Here is an 18,017-nt window from a genome sequence, read left to right as displayed (position 1 = left end):
TGAATGCTTGAATACAGGACTGGGGAGTTGAGTATACAAAAGTGAACCAGTTATTATCAAGGTCATAGAGTGTGTAATTTTTCTTTTTTTCTAATATTTTTTTATGTTGATTTTTCAACTGCCCTTTTCAACACTCTTAGCAGAAAAATAAAGTTTAAGGATGTAAGAAAATGTCTATTTAATATTAATGACTAAAAATGCCTATCATAAAATACACATGTCTCTATAGAGCTAGACCAACAAAAAAGGACTGGTCTGAGTAAACAAACAAAATACACTGACATGTATAAAAAAAATTGCCAGGAATGTTGCTAAGTTGTAGACAATAGATGACTTTTTTTTTTTTACCTATGGTACTTTTTACTAAACTTTCTACAAAGACTATGTTTCTTTTGAAAATTGAAATATCAGTAGATTATGGGAAGAGTTGACTCACTGGAAAAGACTCTGATGCTGGGAGGGATTGGGGGCAGGAGGAGAAGGGGACGACAGAGGATGAGATGGCTGGATGGCATCACCGACTCGATGGACATGAGTTTGAGTGAACTCTGGGAGTTGGTGATGGACAGGGAGGTCTGGCGTGCTGCAATTCATGGGGTCGCCAAGAGTCGGACACGCCTGAGCGACTGAACTGAACTGATAGCTAGATAGGTGATAAATGGTTAAGTGGGTGGATGGATGGGTAGAAAGATGAAGTAAGTAAAGTAGGTGGATGGGTTCAATGGATGGATAGATGATACACAGATAAATATTTCGTTCCCTTCCTTCCTTCCTTCTGTCCAAATCCCTTTCACGGGGATGAAATCAACAGCAAAGCCTTTTCAAAAAGAAAGGTAGGAAGTTACAAATGCTAGAAATCATCTGCCCTCAGCTCTATTTTGGTACTCTAGGATGAGATGGGAGAGGAGATGCTTGGGTCCCCTGTGTCCACCTCCTGACTCATTTACTCCTGTAACAGGGGAGGCTATAAAGCCATGGCTGCATCACATTCTGTCTCAGAGCTCTGAGAACTGCACACACACGGGCTCCAGGGGCCGGGTTTCCAGAGGGATGAGTGAGGAGATTAGGGGCCCAGAAGATTTCACGTCTTTAGCACCAGGACTCACTGGAATACCTACAGGACTTCTCAGACGTTTACCTTATTCATTTATTCATCCACTTACTTGTTGAGCAGCTACTATTGTCTGCCCTGCTGGGGAAGACTCACACAAATGGATGACATCAACACCAGCTGTAAGAGCTAGATCCCATCAAGTTCCCGCTGGAGCTCAGAGAGTGACCTGCCCACCCCCACTACCCTCCAACCCCGGCCAGCACAAGTGGGAGTGTCTGAGCTGGATTTGGACAGTGGGTCAATGTCATCAGACAGGCCATGAAGGTGAGGGTCTGCCTTGTCGGGGAACAGTGCTGGGAAAAGCACAGAAGCGTGGGGAAAGAAAGCATTTTCAGAGAACACTAGGCTTTCCAGGCTGTGGGTACACTGTGGGGAAGGGGTAGGGGGTGGGGTGGACACAGTACCAGGGCCCCCCCTTGGATCCATGAACCTCGCGGGGTCCCTGGGGACCCTGTGTGCCATGGGCAACGCACAGGCACTGCAGGGTCTTAAGGAAGTGTGTGACGTGGTAACATTTGTGTTTTAGGAAAACAACCCATAAAACGGTGCACGCGCATCAATTCTCATCGGCCACAGCCAAACGTTACGCTTGTCCTGGGAGGGGCAGGCAGGAGAGCTGGGGAACTGGGAGGGGCGGCTAAAACTCTACAATACCCCTGGCTTCCGGGCATGGCCGTTTTACTCACAGCTGAGCAAAAGCGAGAAAGCTCCCTGTCACAGGCCAGTGTCCTGCCCTCCCGATGAAACACGCCCCTCTGGCCCCGTCCAGGGCCGGACACTGACGCATAGATACGGCCAGTGGACGTTGCAGGACAAGCTCTCCTGCCGGGTGATGACGCTGCAGGCGGCAACTGTTGGCTGGCCACAGTGGCGGGCCTAGGCAGCAAGGAATTCGGGTGTCATCTAATGCTAGCCTTGTCATTTCCCCTTTGTCCATCCTTTTCCCCTGGGATGTGAGAGGTAAAAACAGGCCGGATGTAATCCTATGTCTGGTGAGTCTCTATAAAATGCATGAGCCTTCTAACTGGGAGACTGTCAATGCCAGCGAATGTATTTGACAAAGTGCTGAAACTCCAGCCTCCACCAGTTGAGTAGGGTGACCCCAGGGTGCCACCTCCCTCCCTTGGCCTCAGTGTTCCTGACTGTGCAATGGGGTGGAGTGATGACGGGCCCCATCTGGGGCTGGGAATGAGAAACAGATCATAAAACTTGCTGTAAAACTCCCTACATCTATAAAGTGCTATTAAAGTAATGACGAGAGATTACGATCCAATTTGCAGAAAGAACATCTGCCCGATCGGACCCTCCCAAGACCCACTCCTTGGCCCAGAGGCCCTGGAAGAACACAGGGCTTCTATTGACATGAACAAGTTACAACGGCTTTCCCACAGAGAGGAGCCAGATGTAGTGAATGGCCTGGGGACTGAGGAATCATCGCTTTTTTCCGGACACTGTTTGGCTGGGATTTTCATCCTAAACCTTAACAAGATATTACATCCTTTAATTACCCACCCTTGTGTTGCCCTGTTTTCTCTGCAACATTCCAGGGAGCTTTGAGAGCGCATGATTCTTGTAAGACCACATCCCTAGATGCATAGGAGAGGACAATCTAAATAGTCTTCAAAAGATGATTTCAAAAAGAAGGGGAAAATGGAGTTTCCCCTTAAGGAAGCCTTAAGGAAGCCAATACTTGGGCCCCACTTTCCATCTTGAGACAGTCTGACAACCACTGCATTCCACCTTACAAGTGTGAAGTCATCCTTTCTGAGGAGAAAATTGTTTCACAACTAGGCTGTGAATTTGTCTTTTCTTTCAATATCAAGAAGAATGACACTGTTTCTAAGGTGTAAAATTAGGGTTTATCTCTACCGGAATTCATAAAATCAACCAATCAACCACTCCAACAAGATAAGTTTTTTAAAATAAAAAAGATGATGGAGAGAACATTTTGACCAAGACCGGAAGGAGAACTGGCATAATATCTATGCCTCACTTGAAAACCTTTTCCTTCACCAAACTGTATTTCAAATGACAGAATGGTCGTGGTACAAAAATGTTTATTTAAATTAAATATTTTAGGCAAACCAATATCTACAACCATTCCAAAGCATATATAGTTCCTACAGAAAATGGAACAGTTTAGCTTAATGTCTGTGATACTGTTTTATAAGATTATTAATACACATTCTGGACTGCACCAGTCATATTGTCGATTGTTTATTATTTATTACCAAAAGTCACATACAGTAATAGCATAAAGATTAATCATATCTTATAAGTGATTTTACAAGAGAATTCCTTGGAAGGAAAAAAAAAGGAGTTTCAACAATACAAAATATAAGGTGAAAATAATAGGAGAATATATAAAAACACTTACATATTTCATACAGGCAATAAAATGCTGAAATCATAAGACAACTGTCTTTTATGTCTGATAGGTATGTTCCTTCAATGGAGACTTGGAGGAAGGATGGAAATGTTTTTGGGATGGGGTCAGGGCTCAGAAATATTTTCTGAATCACAGTGCATTTCTATTCTTTGGGAAGTAAGTATAACAAAGGGAAGTTGCTTTGATGTGTTGGCTGAAGATGTTACCTGAAGAACCAGAGGGTTGGTGAGGAGAACAAAATCTCATTTCTGCCATAGGAATCACGCCTGGAATTTTAAAGTCAAGGGATCTTTGAATCAGTAGCCAATTCAGGGGTGGAGAAAGAACAGAAAAGAAGAGAAAAAGGAAAGTCCAGGAAAGGAAGATGGAAACAGAGCAAAGGAAGATCTTGTTGCATCTGCAGAAGGTAGCGCATGGTGAAATTTTGCTTAAGAAACCAGCACATTCAGATTGAAAGAAACTGATGCTACGGTGCTAAAACTCTTCCCAGCTCCCTGCTCTTTGGGTCATTAGGAACGGAAGGCTGACAAGAAGTTGCCAAGGTCAGCAAACGGTACCTGATTCAGGCTGAGCGTGAAGGTGTGTATGTTGTGTGTGTCTCACGCACACTGTAAATATTCAGGCATGTATTTTCTTTTGAAATGTATGAAAGTGAAAAGAAAGTGAAAGTCACTCAGTCCTGTCTGACTCTTTGCGACCCCATGGACTATAGAGTCCATGAAATTCTCCAGGCCAGAAATTGGAGTGGGTAGCCTTTCCCTTCTCCAGGGGATCTTCCCAACCCAGGGATCGAACCCAGGTCTCCCACATTGCAGGTGGATTCTTTACCAGCTGTCCAAAAACACTGGAGTGGGTAGTCTATCCCTTCTCCCGCAGATCATCCTGACCCAGAAATCAAACCAGGGTCTCCTGCATTGCAGGCAGATTCTTTACCAACTGAGCTATCAAAGAACTTGTCTTTAAAAAAAAAAAAAAAAAAGGTATGTTTTTTAAAAAGCAGCTTGAATTCAGTTTCGTTGTCAGTGATGCAGTTAACCCCGGCGTTAATTCCCCAAATCACGATGAGTGTTTTTTTTCTCAAACTCTTAAAGGGTCCTTTTGGAAGACTAGGATCATTCATATTGGAAGATGGTGACCAAGTGCAGCAGCCTGGCGTCCTTGGGCCTTAGCAGTGCGCGGAATCCTCACCAGGTTGCACATGAGTGAGTTCACTGAGGCCAGCTTCAGCTTCCTTTGGAGAGAATCCTAAATCGGAAAACCCTGGAGCGGAGGGTACCTAAGATACGGACTCTGTCCCTCACTCCGCAGATGGGGGGATGGGCTGGAAGGGGAGGCGAGGGGAGTCAGGTCTCCCCAGCCCCCGGAGACAGAACTGGGATTGGACCGCCAGTCCCCCGAATCTTAGCCCAGGGCTCTCCTCACCTGGAAGACCAAAGGTCAGGACGACAGGAGCCCTGCGGCTGTGTCAGAAGCGGCAGGGATGCGATTGTTGCTGGGCTTTTCCCGAATTTGTTTCCGGATTGAAGACTGGGAGGAGAGGTCAGTGAAAACTCTACCGGGAAATAGCGTCCTCAGCAACGACCGCGCCTGATTCCCAGGGTGGAGCCAATGGAAATTCTTTTGAAGGAATATACTCAGAACGCCGGCGCGGCGGGGCGGGGCGGCGGGCAAGGGGCGGGGGGAGGGACCCCGGACCCGCAGAGCCGGTCGTCGCGCGGCTCGTGGAAGTGCGTGCCCACCCCGGGGCGCTGCGCTCGGCGCGGGAAGGACCGGCGGCGGCGAGGCCGGGCCGGACGGGCCGCCCGGGCTCTATGACACGCTGTAGCTGTTGTAGTACGTGGCCGTGGCATCAGCCAGCACGGAAATGAGGCTGGTTTCTGTGGGGCCCGTCGGTGTCACCTGAGAGACCGCGCCCTGCCCGCTGAGGGCCCCGGCGGCAGAGTCTGGGTGGCCAGGAGTGTTCAAGTACTGGTCGAATTCATTGCGATCCATGTCCCCCAGGAGTTCCACCTGGCTCAGCTGATCCAGGGCGTCGAAGCCGGGATGCTCGGGAGGCGGGGAGAGCTGGCCCAGGTGGGCGTGCAGGTTGGAGTGGAGAGGCGGGTAGGCGGCCTGGGAGTAATAGGCCGGAGACGGGGGACACCCAGGCACGGTGGGCATCATAGAGACGCCCGAGGACTGACCGAGGGCCAGGGAGCCCAGGGGGTGGCCGCAGTGGAGGGGGTTGGGGGCGTACTCCGGGGAGTAGGGGGGCCCGGGCAGGTGGGCGATGCGGCGGGAGTGCGCATGGTCCTCCTGGCATGGGGAGGAGAAGAAGGTCTGCTCCGGCTCCAGCACGTCCAAGGGTGACATCTCCGGCGGGGTGGGCAGCCCGTAGGGGTACGCGTCCACGCTGCCCGGGGCGCCGCTGCCGCCGCCGCCGCCGCCGCCGGCCGAGCCGTCGTGGAAGCAGCCCCGCAGGCCGGGCAGCGCCGAGCCCGGAGAGTACTCACCCCGGTCCTCCTTCTCCCCCGGGGCCCCTCGGCCGCCGCCCCGCTTCTCGGGCAGGGAGTTCTGGTCGCGGGAGAGCGAGCTGAGCAGGAAGCCCGGGTCCACGCGCTTGCACAGGCGCTTGGCCTGCTTCTTCCGGCGCGGCCGGTACTTGTAGTTGGGGTAGTCCTGCATGTGCTGCAGCCGCAGCCGCTCCGCCTCGTCCACGTAGGGCCTCTTCTGGGACAGCGTCAGTGCCTTCCACGACTTTCCTGCTCACACAAGTCAGACAAGGCCGTGTCAGCCTCTGCGCAGCTCGGCTCGCGGCGCCCGGTGCACCTGTCTACCTGTCTCGACTGGGGCCGCCGAGCGTGGCACACGCCTGCTGCCTCGGGTTCCCCGTCCCTCCCCCCCACCGCAGTGCCCCCTCTTCACACAAGGCGCCCCACACTCCGCACCCTCTCCTCAGCCCACATCCTGCACGCGCAGTAAGGCCAAACCAGCCTCTCCCACTTGCATGCTTCAAGGCACTCATGCAAAAGACACACACACACACACACACACACACACACACACGATCATGGCACCTCTCCTATCAAAGCCACCAGACAACAGGAATGTATAAACAGTGTGAGATTCTCAGCGATGGGTGCACCTAAGCCAGTATCACCCACAGGACAAAAATATGCAGACTACATTGATTCGGGCTCCCTTTTACCTTCTGAGGGTCAGTTCTTATCATTCGCACATCCTAATGAAAACTCTGCCTTCCTAGGTTATCGCTGCCCTTCAGGAAGTGACGCTATATTATTTATTTGTGGCATACATCTATCACAGTCCTTGTGAGGGTACTCAGGATCAGTCAGCAGCTTCACAGATGGAGGTAAAATTACAAGATGCAAATTTCAGGATCTCACTTATGGCAACAGAGGATTAGCCCTTACCTCTGAAGGTCAAACAGAACCTTCAAGAAACACACACACACACACAACCCTTCATGACACAGACACACACACACAGACACACACACAACCCTTCATGCCACACACACACACACACACACACAACCCTTCATGCCACACACACACACAACCTTTCATGACACACACATACACACACACACGCGCGCTATGGCTTCTAACTGTCTGCTGTGACCACGGGAGAGGGCACCTTATCAGTCACTGACCCTCCATACAGAAGTAAACCCCTTACCTTCCCTGGATCTTTGTTTTCCCTGCAGTAAAAAACATACTGTGATGCTCCCCCAAAATGCTCTTCTGAAGAAGCATCCCACACTCGTGTGCCACTGGTGCACAAATGCTGCTCTCGTGTGCATTTTCCATTCATCCTTTTCACTTGTGTGATATTGCGTAATTAGTGTCTCTTTCTTTCTTAGAGCACATTGCCCATCCCGCTGCAGGTTTTCTAAAGGTCACTTCTGGACACCTTAGATGGTTACCTCCTAGGGTACGCTTGGGAACTCAAGTTCCCCTATGACTCTACCGTATCCTGAAGTTTGAGACAAACTAGCCCAGAGGGCAGCCCCCTGCCCCAAATCTTGGAAGGAAAGGGGCTGCATCTCCCACCCAGAGCCCTCGGCACAGGGCCAAGTCCAGAGCGATGTGTGAGGCTGCCCTTCATGGGGGTGCTGGCTGGCCCTGGGTGTCAGGTACACAGAGGGGGCTGGAGGAAGGTGATCATCCAGTACCATTTGGATGAAAGTATATAACACTATTTCAGTGAAGCTGTCAATTAATACAGTTAGCTCTCCTTTGAAAACACAACTTTAAAAGTGTCAGGAACTCCAATTTTAGTATATGTGCTGCCGAAGCGAGCACTGTCAGGAGCTCCAGATTTGGAGTTGGCCATTAGTTTCCAGCCCGTGGTTAAGGCCACAAGTTGTGGCAAGAGGCCCAAGACCCAGACACACCCACACCCTGACTGTGGACTGAATATAAAATGTGACTCAAAGTTTCTGAGTGTACCGAGATATTGTAGTATTCATAAAATATAGGTTCATTTTAAAAACCACTAAATGTATAACTGTCTTTACCTGCTTTCTCATTCATAACATATATGAGTGCTACTGTGTGAAGTTTTTAGAGTCAAAGATTGGAGAGCTAACAGTCAAAAAAGTCTGGGCTCTTGCATTCAGCCCTTTCCCTTTCCTAAGTCAGAAAGGAAAGGGCTGGGCAAGATCACGGGCTTGGGATGGAAATAGATCATCCTGCTGCCCCCTCCGCTTCAGCAGGTGTAGAAAATCCATATTTTTCAAAGCAACACTAGGTCAGTTTCCTTTGCCTAGTGACAGGGGCTGTGTGGTTAAGCAGGAAGGAATCCATATCTTTCCTGCAAATTGCACTGTAACCTCTAGAAGCCTAAGTGCCAACTACCAATAGGAATCAGCTCACAGGAGGCATTTGTCACCCAAGTCCCTTTGCCTGTCCTTTCCCTGGGAGCAGGCAGCCCCAAGCCTGCAAAGCTCTCCAAACTGAGTTTTCCCACCTTTGGCTGGGCCTGCTCTATCCTCCTCACAAGAGCTGTGCTTGGGCAACAGGCATAGCACCTAGGTCACACCAAAAAATTACATTTAGGGGCTCACTGAAAAAAAGTGTTTTCATTGCTTTAGAAATCTCAAGAAAAATATAAACTTTCTGCTTGAAGAAACTGTTTTATTATTATATATCTTAATATATTTGTCTTTATGCCAAAACATTATAAAGTATGATTTTAAGTATTTTTTATCTGGGACAGGGCTCGCTAAAACACACTGGCCCATTAACTCGTCCTGGGAACAGCTAGCCAGGGGGCTGGGCAGAGGGTGGGAGGCTCTTTGAAATCAGCACTCTATCAGCTGCTTTGAAAGGACAATCAAACTGCAAGAGGACCCTTTCTGCCAGAGGGCCTGTGGCTTTAGACAGCAAAAAGAGGGGTGTCAGGCCTCATTCTACCGATCTGGGGAAGGAGCCCCAAGCTCCAGCGGAAAAAGGAAAAAGAAAAGGCTCCAAGATGGGCCGGGTGGGGTTGCTGGGGGCAGGGCCAGCCTCGGGTGACCATACACTGTCCTTTTTTACAGGGCCTGGCGCCTGCTGGACACACAAAGTGCTTTGAAAGGTTCCCATCCGTCAAAGTGAATAAAAACTACCACGAAGGGCAAAGAGGTTAGGCGCTGGCTGGAGCTGATACAGTGCCCAGCTTCAGACAGTGGAGACGGAAGAAGCCCCTGACCTCCAGAACATCCTTTCTCTATTGGCCTGACTTGTCCCCAGCCCCGGTTCGGGGCTGGGACCACAGGGCAGCCCCGGAACTGGCCGGGTTCTCGGACATACCCGCACAGGCCGTCCTAGGCATCCGAATCAAATTTTCTACACTCCTGCGACTGGGAAAGAGGCTTGAATCAAGCCCATTTTGCTGTTGGCTTGATAATTAAGTTAAAGCAGGAATGCGCCACCGCCAGGTCTCTCTTCACGAATATTCGTTAATGAGAGGTACGACCTCCTGTGACTGTGCCCGTGGTGAAGTTCAGCGGATGATGGGTTTTCCTGCTCCCTTACACCCGACCTGTCCGTGCGCGCCAGGCCGCAGCTCAGACCCGCCCGTGCTCCAGGGCCCCTAACTCGGCTCCCGTCCCTTCCAGTGGGCCTCCCCGGCCAGCCCGGCGGGCCGTGCCAGTTCACTCTGGGCCTGGTCCACGCGTCCCTGCTCGGAATCCCAGTTCCCGCGCGCACACCCACGCTCGCCCAGATGCCCAACCTCGCGGGCACGGTGCGTCCCCCACGCCGAGTCTGTCCCACCCTCGCCCCGCGCGCCCTCACTACACCCGCCCGGCCTCCAGCCGCCAGACCCCCGCCCGCCGACTTCGGGCCGCGCCCCGCCCGCTCACTCACCCAGCATCTTGCTGAGCTCGGCGTTGTGCAGGTCCGGGTTCTGCACCGCCAGACGTTTCCTCTCGTCCTTGGCCCACACCATGAAGGCGTTCATGGGCCGCCGGATACGGCTCTCCGAGCCCTTGTCCCCCGGCGGGCGGGGGGCGGCCGGCGGCGACAGCCCGTCCGACAGCTCGGCTTCCAGGGCAGGGCACTCGAGACCCTCGGGCCACGGGTAAGTTCCTAGCAGCGAGGCCATGGCCGCACGGGGGTCGCCTCGCTTCGCGTCGTCGGGCCGGCGCTGACCTGGCCCTCGCACCGGTTGCGGCGTCCAACTTGGCCGGCAGCCGCGGCCCGGCCCCTTATTTATCAGCTTCGAGAGGCCGCGTCCTCCAATGACTCTCGAAGGCGGCGCGGCCCCTCCCTCCTTCAGGGCGCGGGCCCCCCCTGCGTCCCGGGCCGCCGCGTCCCCGCTCCGACCTGCCGGGAGGAGAGGCGGGAGGCGGGCCGCTTCCCCCGCGTGCGCCCGCCCCTGGCCCGCCCCTCCGCCTCCCAGGTGGTTCCCGGGGATCAGAGCCCCGAAGCCCCGAGGCTGCCCCTCGGCCCGCTAGCTCACAGAGCAGGTGCCTCCGGCTTGGGGGAGGGAGCCGCCGGAGATCGCGGGGCCGGGAGCGGGAGCCGGACTCCAGCCCCTCGTCCCGACTGGCCGCGGCCTCCCGGGGCCAGGTTCCGCCAGCTCCTGCCGTGCGTGGAATCCTACGAAGAATAGAAGCCAAACAGGTTTCGCTGGGAATGGCCGGGCACGAGTGACTTTTGGCCGTGACACCCGGCCTGTGAACTCTTCTTGATAGAGCACACTTCGTGCTTTTGTAAATGACCTGGGCGGCGACAATCTCCCCCACCCCCACCCCCAGCCGACTTGGGCAGCCAGAGAGACTGCAGGGGGGCTGGATCCCGTTTCGGGTTCTCTGTGGCACCCACTGGAGGGTCCCCTCGACGCTCAGCAGTTCCCTGGCTCTTCAGAGAGCGCGCCTGCGGCCTCAGTTCTCTCATTCACCCTGGCGGCTGTTGTCTCTCTTTTTATACATTTACCCCCACCCCACCCTGGTCTCTGGCGTCCCAGCCTCCAGCTCCCTCAGAGCAGAGTCCTTCTGTCCCTCCACCCCTGCTGTCTGACCATCCTAGACTTTGGCACAACCCGGGCTCCCGAGTTCCCCTCCTCCTGATTCCCCCCCCACCCCTTACCCCCCCCCGACGAGACTGGGCCTGCCCTCCACTGGAAGGCTTGCGGGCTGGAAGCTCAGGGCTCTCTCCACCGGGCATGGGAAGCCCTGCTCAGAGGACAGCTTCTCATCCTGCTTTATCGTGTGACTAGGGCTGTTCCTCACTTGAGCACTGGCACACAGTAGGTGGTCAGGAAAGGCCGAATAAGTGGGTGAATAAATGAGTGAGCAGATATGGCTCAGACACACGCTACTGCATAAAACAGGGAGTCTCGAGGAATCCAATCCTGGGATCGCATCCACAGTTTATTTACTGAGCAGCCATCCCGTCGGGCTCCGCCGAGGTGACCCTGAAAGCACTGGCATTGGGAGAGGGGACCATGGGTTTGGGTCTGGAGGCAGGACCTGTCTTCAGTTCTGGGTTACTTAATGCATGACTCAGGGCTCTTCTCCCAGTCCAAAATGGGGAGGAGGATAAGACTGACCTCACGGGGCTGTGTGTGAAAGTTGAAACTCCATACATACATGACGGTTGATGTTAATATAACTGCTCACATGCAGCCAGTAAATTCTAAGCCCGGACTTCAGGGTCCCTGCCTGCAGTGATTGAGTTCACAGGCGCCTCTGTGGGCAACATACTGTCCGGAAGCGGCGCCAGGGCTAAGACTTGCTAAGTGGAAGGAAAAATGCAACTTCTCGTTTTCAAGTCCCAGTTTCAGTCTACAACGCCCCGGATTTTGCAGACTGCCTAGTTTTCCTCCCTCCTCCAGCCAGGACCCAGAGTCAGCACCCCAGGCTCGAGCTCTGTGCCCGGGGCAGAGCGGGCGGAGCGGGCTAGCACTGGGGACCCGGAGGGATGGGGCTGATTTGCGTAGTGAACGTGTCGGTGGACTGCCCTATTTGGGGAAGCCTAGGCCGTCTCACTTTTCACTTTCTTGCATTGGAAAAGGAAATGGCAACCCACTCCAGTGTTCTTGCCTGGAGAATCCCAGGGACAGGGAGCCTGGTGGGCTGCCGTCTGTGGGGTCGCACAGAGTCGGACACGACTGAAGCGACTTAGCAGCAGCAGCAGCAGCAGGCCGTTTCCCCTGTTGAACTCCTCTGCCAGAAATCTCAGTTAAAATCCCTAGACCGGAATGCTCCGGGAACTTCGGGGGGCTACGGCCGTACCTGGCCAGGGGTGGCCCTCGTTGTGGAGAGAGAGAAGGGATCCCCGCAGGGGTATTTGCGCGGCAGCCCAGGACCCCTGGAAGGACTCTGCCCTTTCTAACTGCACTGCCTCTCCCGGACAGGACGATGGTCCGCAGGATCAGAAGCCTCTAGGGGACAGCGCCCCCTTCCCGGCCGCGGGAGTCCCCTTCCCCGCCTGCAGCCTCAGGCGCTCTCAGTGCGCGGTTCCGGAGCAGAGTGCACGCCGTCAAGCACCAGGTGAGGAGGATGCTCGGGCGCCGGGGAGCACAGAGCTGTCTAGAAGGATTCCAAAGCCCGACAGCAAGATGGAGAAAACGGCGAGGGTAGAGAGAACAGGTATTGCGGTTGTTGTCTACAGTAATAATTTCTGGCACTTCATCCGGAGAGAGCGCGAGAGCCTGGATTGTGCAGAACCCGGGGGTTAAACGCCGTGTTGCCAGCAGGGTCTCCGCCCCGAGCGCGTGAGCTGTGAGCACGCAGGAACTCGGGCTCTCTCGCTCTCTCCCTTTCTTTATTTCTTCATTGACTTGCATCTACTCATTGATTCACCTGGGCAACTTTATGCAAACGCGCCCTGGTGCAGGCGGCGCTCAGGGGTGCTGGGTAGCTGTGACCCCGGCTGCCTCTCAGACCTTCAGTACCTGAGCTCCGCATGGAGCTCAAGCGTCCCCAAAGCCCGGGGCTCAGAGGGCTGAGCGAGAGGAGCCGGGACTGGCGTCCTCCGAGGCATTCCCATACCTGTCTGGCCAGCGCTGGGGCCCAGGACCTGTCTGGCCAGTTGTTGGCGAGGTGGATTCAGGGCATCTATGCCAAGAAGGACTGAGATGTGTAAGTCTACGGTGCCGGGTCCTGCAGGTGCTTGGACCCGCCTCGGGATGGGATGGGGGTTCCCACAGCCGTGGAGAGTAGAGCCGAGGGTTTGCCATGTGACGATTCAGGGGGACAGTAGACCTGTCTGCTCACACACTGAGCCATACTCTTGCAGCGGGCATTGTGCGAACTCTCCCCTCTCTCAAATGACTTTTTTCCTTCTTCCCTTTTCTATTTCCTTTCCTCCTTTCCTGCTTCACTGCTCACCTCTTTCCCTTTCTAGTCTCCCCCTCTCTCCTCCTTCCCCTTTCTCCCGCTTCCCCTCTCTCCTTCCTCCTCTCTCCTCTCTCTCCCATCTCCCCTCCCTCTCCTCTTCCTTTAGGTTTGTAGCTCACTGAACAGCGTTTACAGGAACACAGGATTTGAAGTCAGAAATGGTTGCTTCAAGTTACTGTTGGTGTGATCATAGTTCATTCACCCGATCTCAGCCCGTTTCTTCGCCAGTAAAATGGGGATAATACAGGATTCCTGACATGGTGTATTTGAAAGAACCTCAGGCATCCAGTCCCGTCACATCATGGCAGATAGATGGGGAAACAGTGGAAACAGTGGCTGGCTTTGTTTTTCTGGGCTCCAAAATCACTGCAGATGGTGATTGCAGCCATGAAATTAAAAGACGCTTACTCCTTGGAAGGAAAGTTATGACCATCCTAGACAGCATATTAAAAAGCAGAGACATCACTTTGCCAACAAAGGTCCATCTAGTCAAGGCTATGGTTTTCCCAGTGGTCATGTACAGGTGTAAGAGTTGGACTATAAAGAAAGCTGAGCGCCAAAGAATTGATGCTTTTGAACTGTGATGTTGGAGAAGACTCTTGAGAGTCCCTTGGATTGCAGGGAGATCCAACCAATCCATCCTAAAGGAGATCAGTCCTGGGTGTTCATTGGAAGGACTGATGTTGAAGCTGAAACTCCAATACTTTGGCCACCTGATGCAAAGAGCTGACTCACTGGAAAAGACCCTGATGAGGGCAGGAGGAGAAGTGGACGACAGAGGATGAGATGGTTGGATGGAATCACTGACTCGATGGACATGAGTTTGGGTGGACTCTGGGAGTTGGTGATGGACAGGGAGGCCTGGCATGCTTCGGTTCATAGGGTCGCAAAGAGTCGGACACAACTGAGCGACTGAACAGAATTGAACGTGCACCTTAAATAACTGTGAAATGTTATACAATAATGAATGGATGGAACCTTAAATATAGAATTAATAGGGTTCAGCCCACAAAACTTTCCCCTTGAGAAGCTTTCCTGATTCTATTCCCAGCTGAAGAGTTTTGGTGATTCTAGAACGAGAGAGAAGGGAGGGGGCACACATTCTTGCCTCGAGGCAGCAGCCCTGGCTCCTGACCCTGGACTCTGCTTAGGACCACATGCTGGTTGGCCACACTGAGCTGGGGCTGCCACGGCTCCCAACCCTACTCTCTGCGGTTTTGTGCACGTGTCTTACCAGGGCTTTCTATCCCTCACACCAGGCTGGAGGTCAAAAGCATCATCACGAGGATGATCACCTTTGCTCACACTGATTTATCTTTACTCCACTGACAATCCTTGCAAAGGTCATTCCCAGCTCATCCTTGCCTCCATACAACCCTCTGAATTAGGCAGCCCAGATGGTAGCATTAATTCCCAGATAAGGCAGATGGCAGAGCAGAGACCTGAACACAGATCTCATCCTCAGGTCTCTACTCCTCAGTTCTGGGGCTCCCTTGTGTCGGATTCCAACTCAGATCAGAGCCCCACACCAGACAAGTGCTTCTCACCAGCACTGATGGTTAGTGCCAGTTCTGGTGCTTCTAATCAGAACATAAGTGCTTCTAACCTCTGCTTGTCTACCCTCTCCAGATGCATCACTCAAGTTCCACTGGACCTTTCCTCCTCCAAAGGGCACTTGAAATTCAAGGTAAGGTGAAAAGCAAATGGGTTAACCCTGTTGGCTACAGGGAAAGTGCATGCTGGAGAGGCTGGAGACCTGGTCCAGGCCTGCTGGCTGCCTTCTCCTTCCTCCTGCTCCCCGCCCCTCCCCGGCCCCAGGCCTGACTTCCCCCTAAGAAACAGAGTTCCTCTCTTTCAGCCAACAGAAATCTCTTCACAGTCAGAAGTTTAGGAGAAGTTCATCACGTTCTTGGATTTAGAATAATTTAGGGGGATTAAACCAGACAGCAGAGATGTGTGATATATCTGGAGGGTCACCTGAGCAGACACAGGACACCTGGCCAGACTTCCACAGCATCCTAGATGTGACGGCTGCTCTACAGGGCATTTACGGGAGGTGGGAGTAGGGTTTTCAGATGACAGTGCTCCTGAGTGTGGGTAGCAGAGACCCCTGGTAACATCAAAACCCTTGATGTTTGGATTTGAGAGTAGAGAAATCCCAGGGGTAGAGAAACTTGGGGTTTCCCAGATCAGACTCTCTGGTTACTACACAATGCCCCTGTACGTGTGTGTTTATCTCTGATCAGTCACGTCTCCCAGTGAATGGGGGACAGTTCCTGACTTAGAGCCAGAAGTCCAGTCCCATCTGTGCACATCTGAGCAAGTCTCTCAGCCAGCATACAGGGTGGAAAGCCCAGGGAAGCATACAGGTGGAGGCCCAGGGAACCGCTGAGGGGCTGGCCTGTGCTGCGTGCGTACCCAAGACAGCGCCCAGGTAAGCGGTGCTCATCCTGGGATCTGTGTTTGCCCCCTCCCTAGCACTGAGGGCCAGGAGAGTTCCATGTCAAGAACAGACATTTTCTATGTTAATTTTCTCTTGCTCCACTCTGAACAATGATCAGGTTTCCTTCTGTAAGGCGGCGTGCGTGTAGAATGACTGCGCTGAAATGATCTTTATTTTTTTAACGTTTATTTATTTATGTGTGTGTGTGTGCTGGTTGCACCGAGTCTACGTTGCAGCAAGCAGGGACCTTTAGTTGCAGCAGGCGAACTCGTAGTTGTGGCACGTGGGACCTAGTTCCCTGGCCAGGGATCGACTCCAGGTCCTCTGCATTGGGAGTGTGGAGTCTTGGCCACTGGACCACCAGGGAAAGTCCCTGAAATGATCTTTAATTGGTCAGAAGCTAAACTCTCAGACCAATTTAAATGGAAAACCAGCAAACGGCAAGGAAAACTAACAACTTGTTCGAGCAGCTATGTTTCCATCTCTTCAATCCTATTGTCTCTTCTTTCCAAATGTCTCAGAGGAAGAGAGGAACTGACTAGGGATGGCCTATAATTAATACAGAATGGGGAATATGTCTTTTCTGAGCCTATGTGTACACATGTCAGGATAATGAGTGACACGCTGAGGCAGGACTGATAGCAATCTCATCGCGGGGCACTCTGTCATCAGCCAGCAATGCTGGTGTGAGAAACCAAGGGTACTTCTTATTTGTTTGGCTCTAGGTGATTGCTTTACTGGGTGGATTTCAAGCTACCATGATTTTATGTTTTGTTTTTTAATCAGATGTTCACTGAGGTTCAGTGTACCCACAGAGAAGTGCACAGACGTGCGTGCTGGCGGAGATTTCCCAGGGACCACAGCTGCGTAAGCAGCGCTCACATCCTGTAAGAGAATGCGGTTTCCACTGCCACTAACTTTGAAACTCCTTTAGGGCAGGGACTGGGTAAAAAAAAAAAAAAAAAAATCAGTTAATCCAATTTATCCAAGACAGGAAAAGAGGAAAAAAGAAACAACAAACAAAAACATATGGGACAAATGGAAAACACAATAAGATGTTAGATTAAAACCCAACCATATCAACGATCACATTAAGCATTTATGACTGAGCTACTCCATTTAAAAGGCAGCAATTGTCAGATTGGATAAAAAGAAGCAAGACTCAACTGCATGGTGACTGTAAACAAATCCACTGTAAAGACACCCACAAAGATACAGATGAATTAAAAGTAAAAGAATGGGAATTCGGGTTTCTGGTTTGCCGTGCGAGAGGCTTAGAAGTTATCAGTCACATTCATGTTGTTTGCTCACTAAGTTATGTCCGAATCTTTGCAACCTCGTGGGCTGCAGTGTGCCAGGCTTACCTGTCCTTCACTATCTCCCGGAGTATGCGCAAATTCATGTCCACCGAGTCAGTAATGCCATCCAACCATCTGATCCTCTGCTGCCCCCTTCTCCTTTTGCCTTCAGTCTTTCCCAGCATCAGGGTCTTTTTCAGTGAGTCAGCTCTCTGTATCAGGTGGCCAAAGTCCTTCCAATGAGGATTCAGGGCTGATTTCCTCTAGGATTGACTGGTTTGATCTCTTTGCAGTCCAAGGGACTCTCAAGAGTCTTCTCCCACACCACAGTTCAAAAGCATCAGTTCTTCGGCGCTCAGCTTTCTTCATGGTCCACGTCTTACATCCATACATGACTACTGGAAAAACTATAGCTTTGACTACACAGATCTTTATTGGCAAAGTGATATCACTGCTTTTAAATACACTGTCTAGATTTGTCATAGCTTTTCTTCCAAGGAGCAAGCATCTTTTAATTTCATAGCTACAGTCACCGTCTGCAGTGATTTGGGAGCCCAAGAGTGTAAAATCAGTCACTGTTTCCACTCTTTCCCCTTCTATTTGCCTGAAGTGATGGGACCAGATGCTGTGATCTTAGTTTTTTGAATGTTGAGTTTTAAACCAGCCAAGTCATATTCTAACAATAAGAAAAAAAGATGAACAAACCAAAAATCAACAATCTTTTTAGATCCATCAGAGAATTAGGTCACAGGATGTGAGATAATAGAAAATATATATTGGTCTCTGCCTCTGGTTCCTGGCACAGAGTTCCCGAAGCCCTTGTAAATTCCTAAGTGATAAGAGCACTAGGGCGTCTTTTGTTCTGTTGAGGTGACTCTGGGTGGGCATCTGGACAGGGGCTGGTCACCAGAAAGACCAAAGCAGAATTAGCAGCTTGG

General features: G+C 52.0%; 1 protein-coding gene across 2 annotated transcripts; it reads right to left on the bottom strand.

Annotated features, from left to right (window-relative positions):
- Positions 1–3,154: 3,154 nt before the first annotated feature.
- Positions 3,155–10,160, bottom strand: SOX7 (SRY-box transcription factor 7). Of its 2 annotated transcripts, XR_005719899.1 has the most exons (3): positions 9,860–10,160; positions 4,926–6,244; positions 3,155–4,763 (listed from the first exon to the last, which is right to left on the bottom strand). XR_005719899.1 is itself a non-coding variant. In XM_040234658.1 (2 exons), exons 1-2 carry the CDS (start codon positions 10,095–10,097, stop codon positions 5,313–5,315), a joined length of 1,170 nt encoding a protein of 389 aa, XP_040090592.1. In that variant the 5' UTR covers positions 10,098–10,160; the 3' UTR covers positions 3,155–5,312. The 2 variants fall into 2 exon arrangements, 1 of the variants encoding a protein (XP_040090592.1); XM_040234658.1 differs by having other exon boundaries at positions 3,155–6,244.
- Positions 10,161–18,017: the final 7,857 nt, after the last annotated feature.

Source organism: Oryx dammah, unplaced genomic scaffold (assembly GCF_014754425.2).
Source record: "Oryx dammah isolate SB20612 unplaced genomic scaffold, SCBI_Odam_1.1 HiC_scaffold_1, whole genome shotgun sequence".
Classification (NCBI taxonomy): Eukaryota; Metazoa; Chordata; class Mammalia; order Artiodactyla; family Bovidae; genus Oryx; species Oryx dammah.
This window is presented reverse-complemented; position numbering and strand designations above follow the sequence as displayed.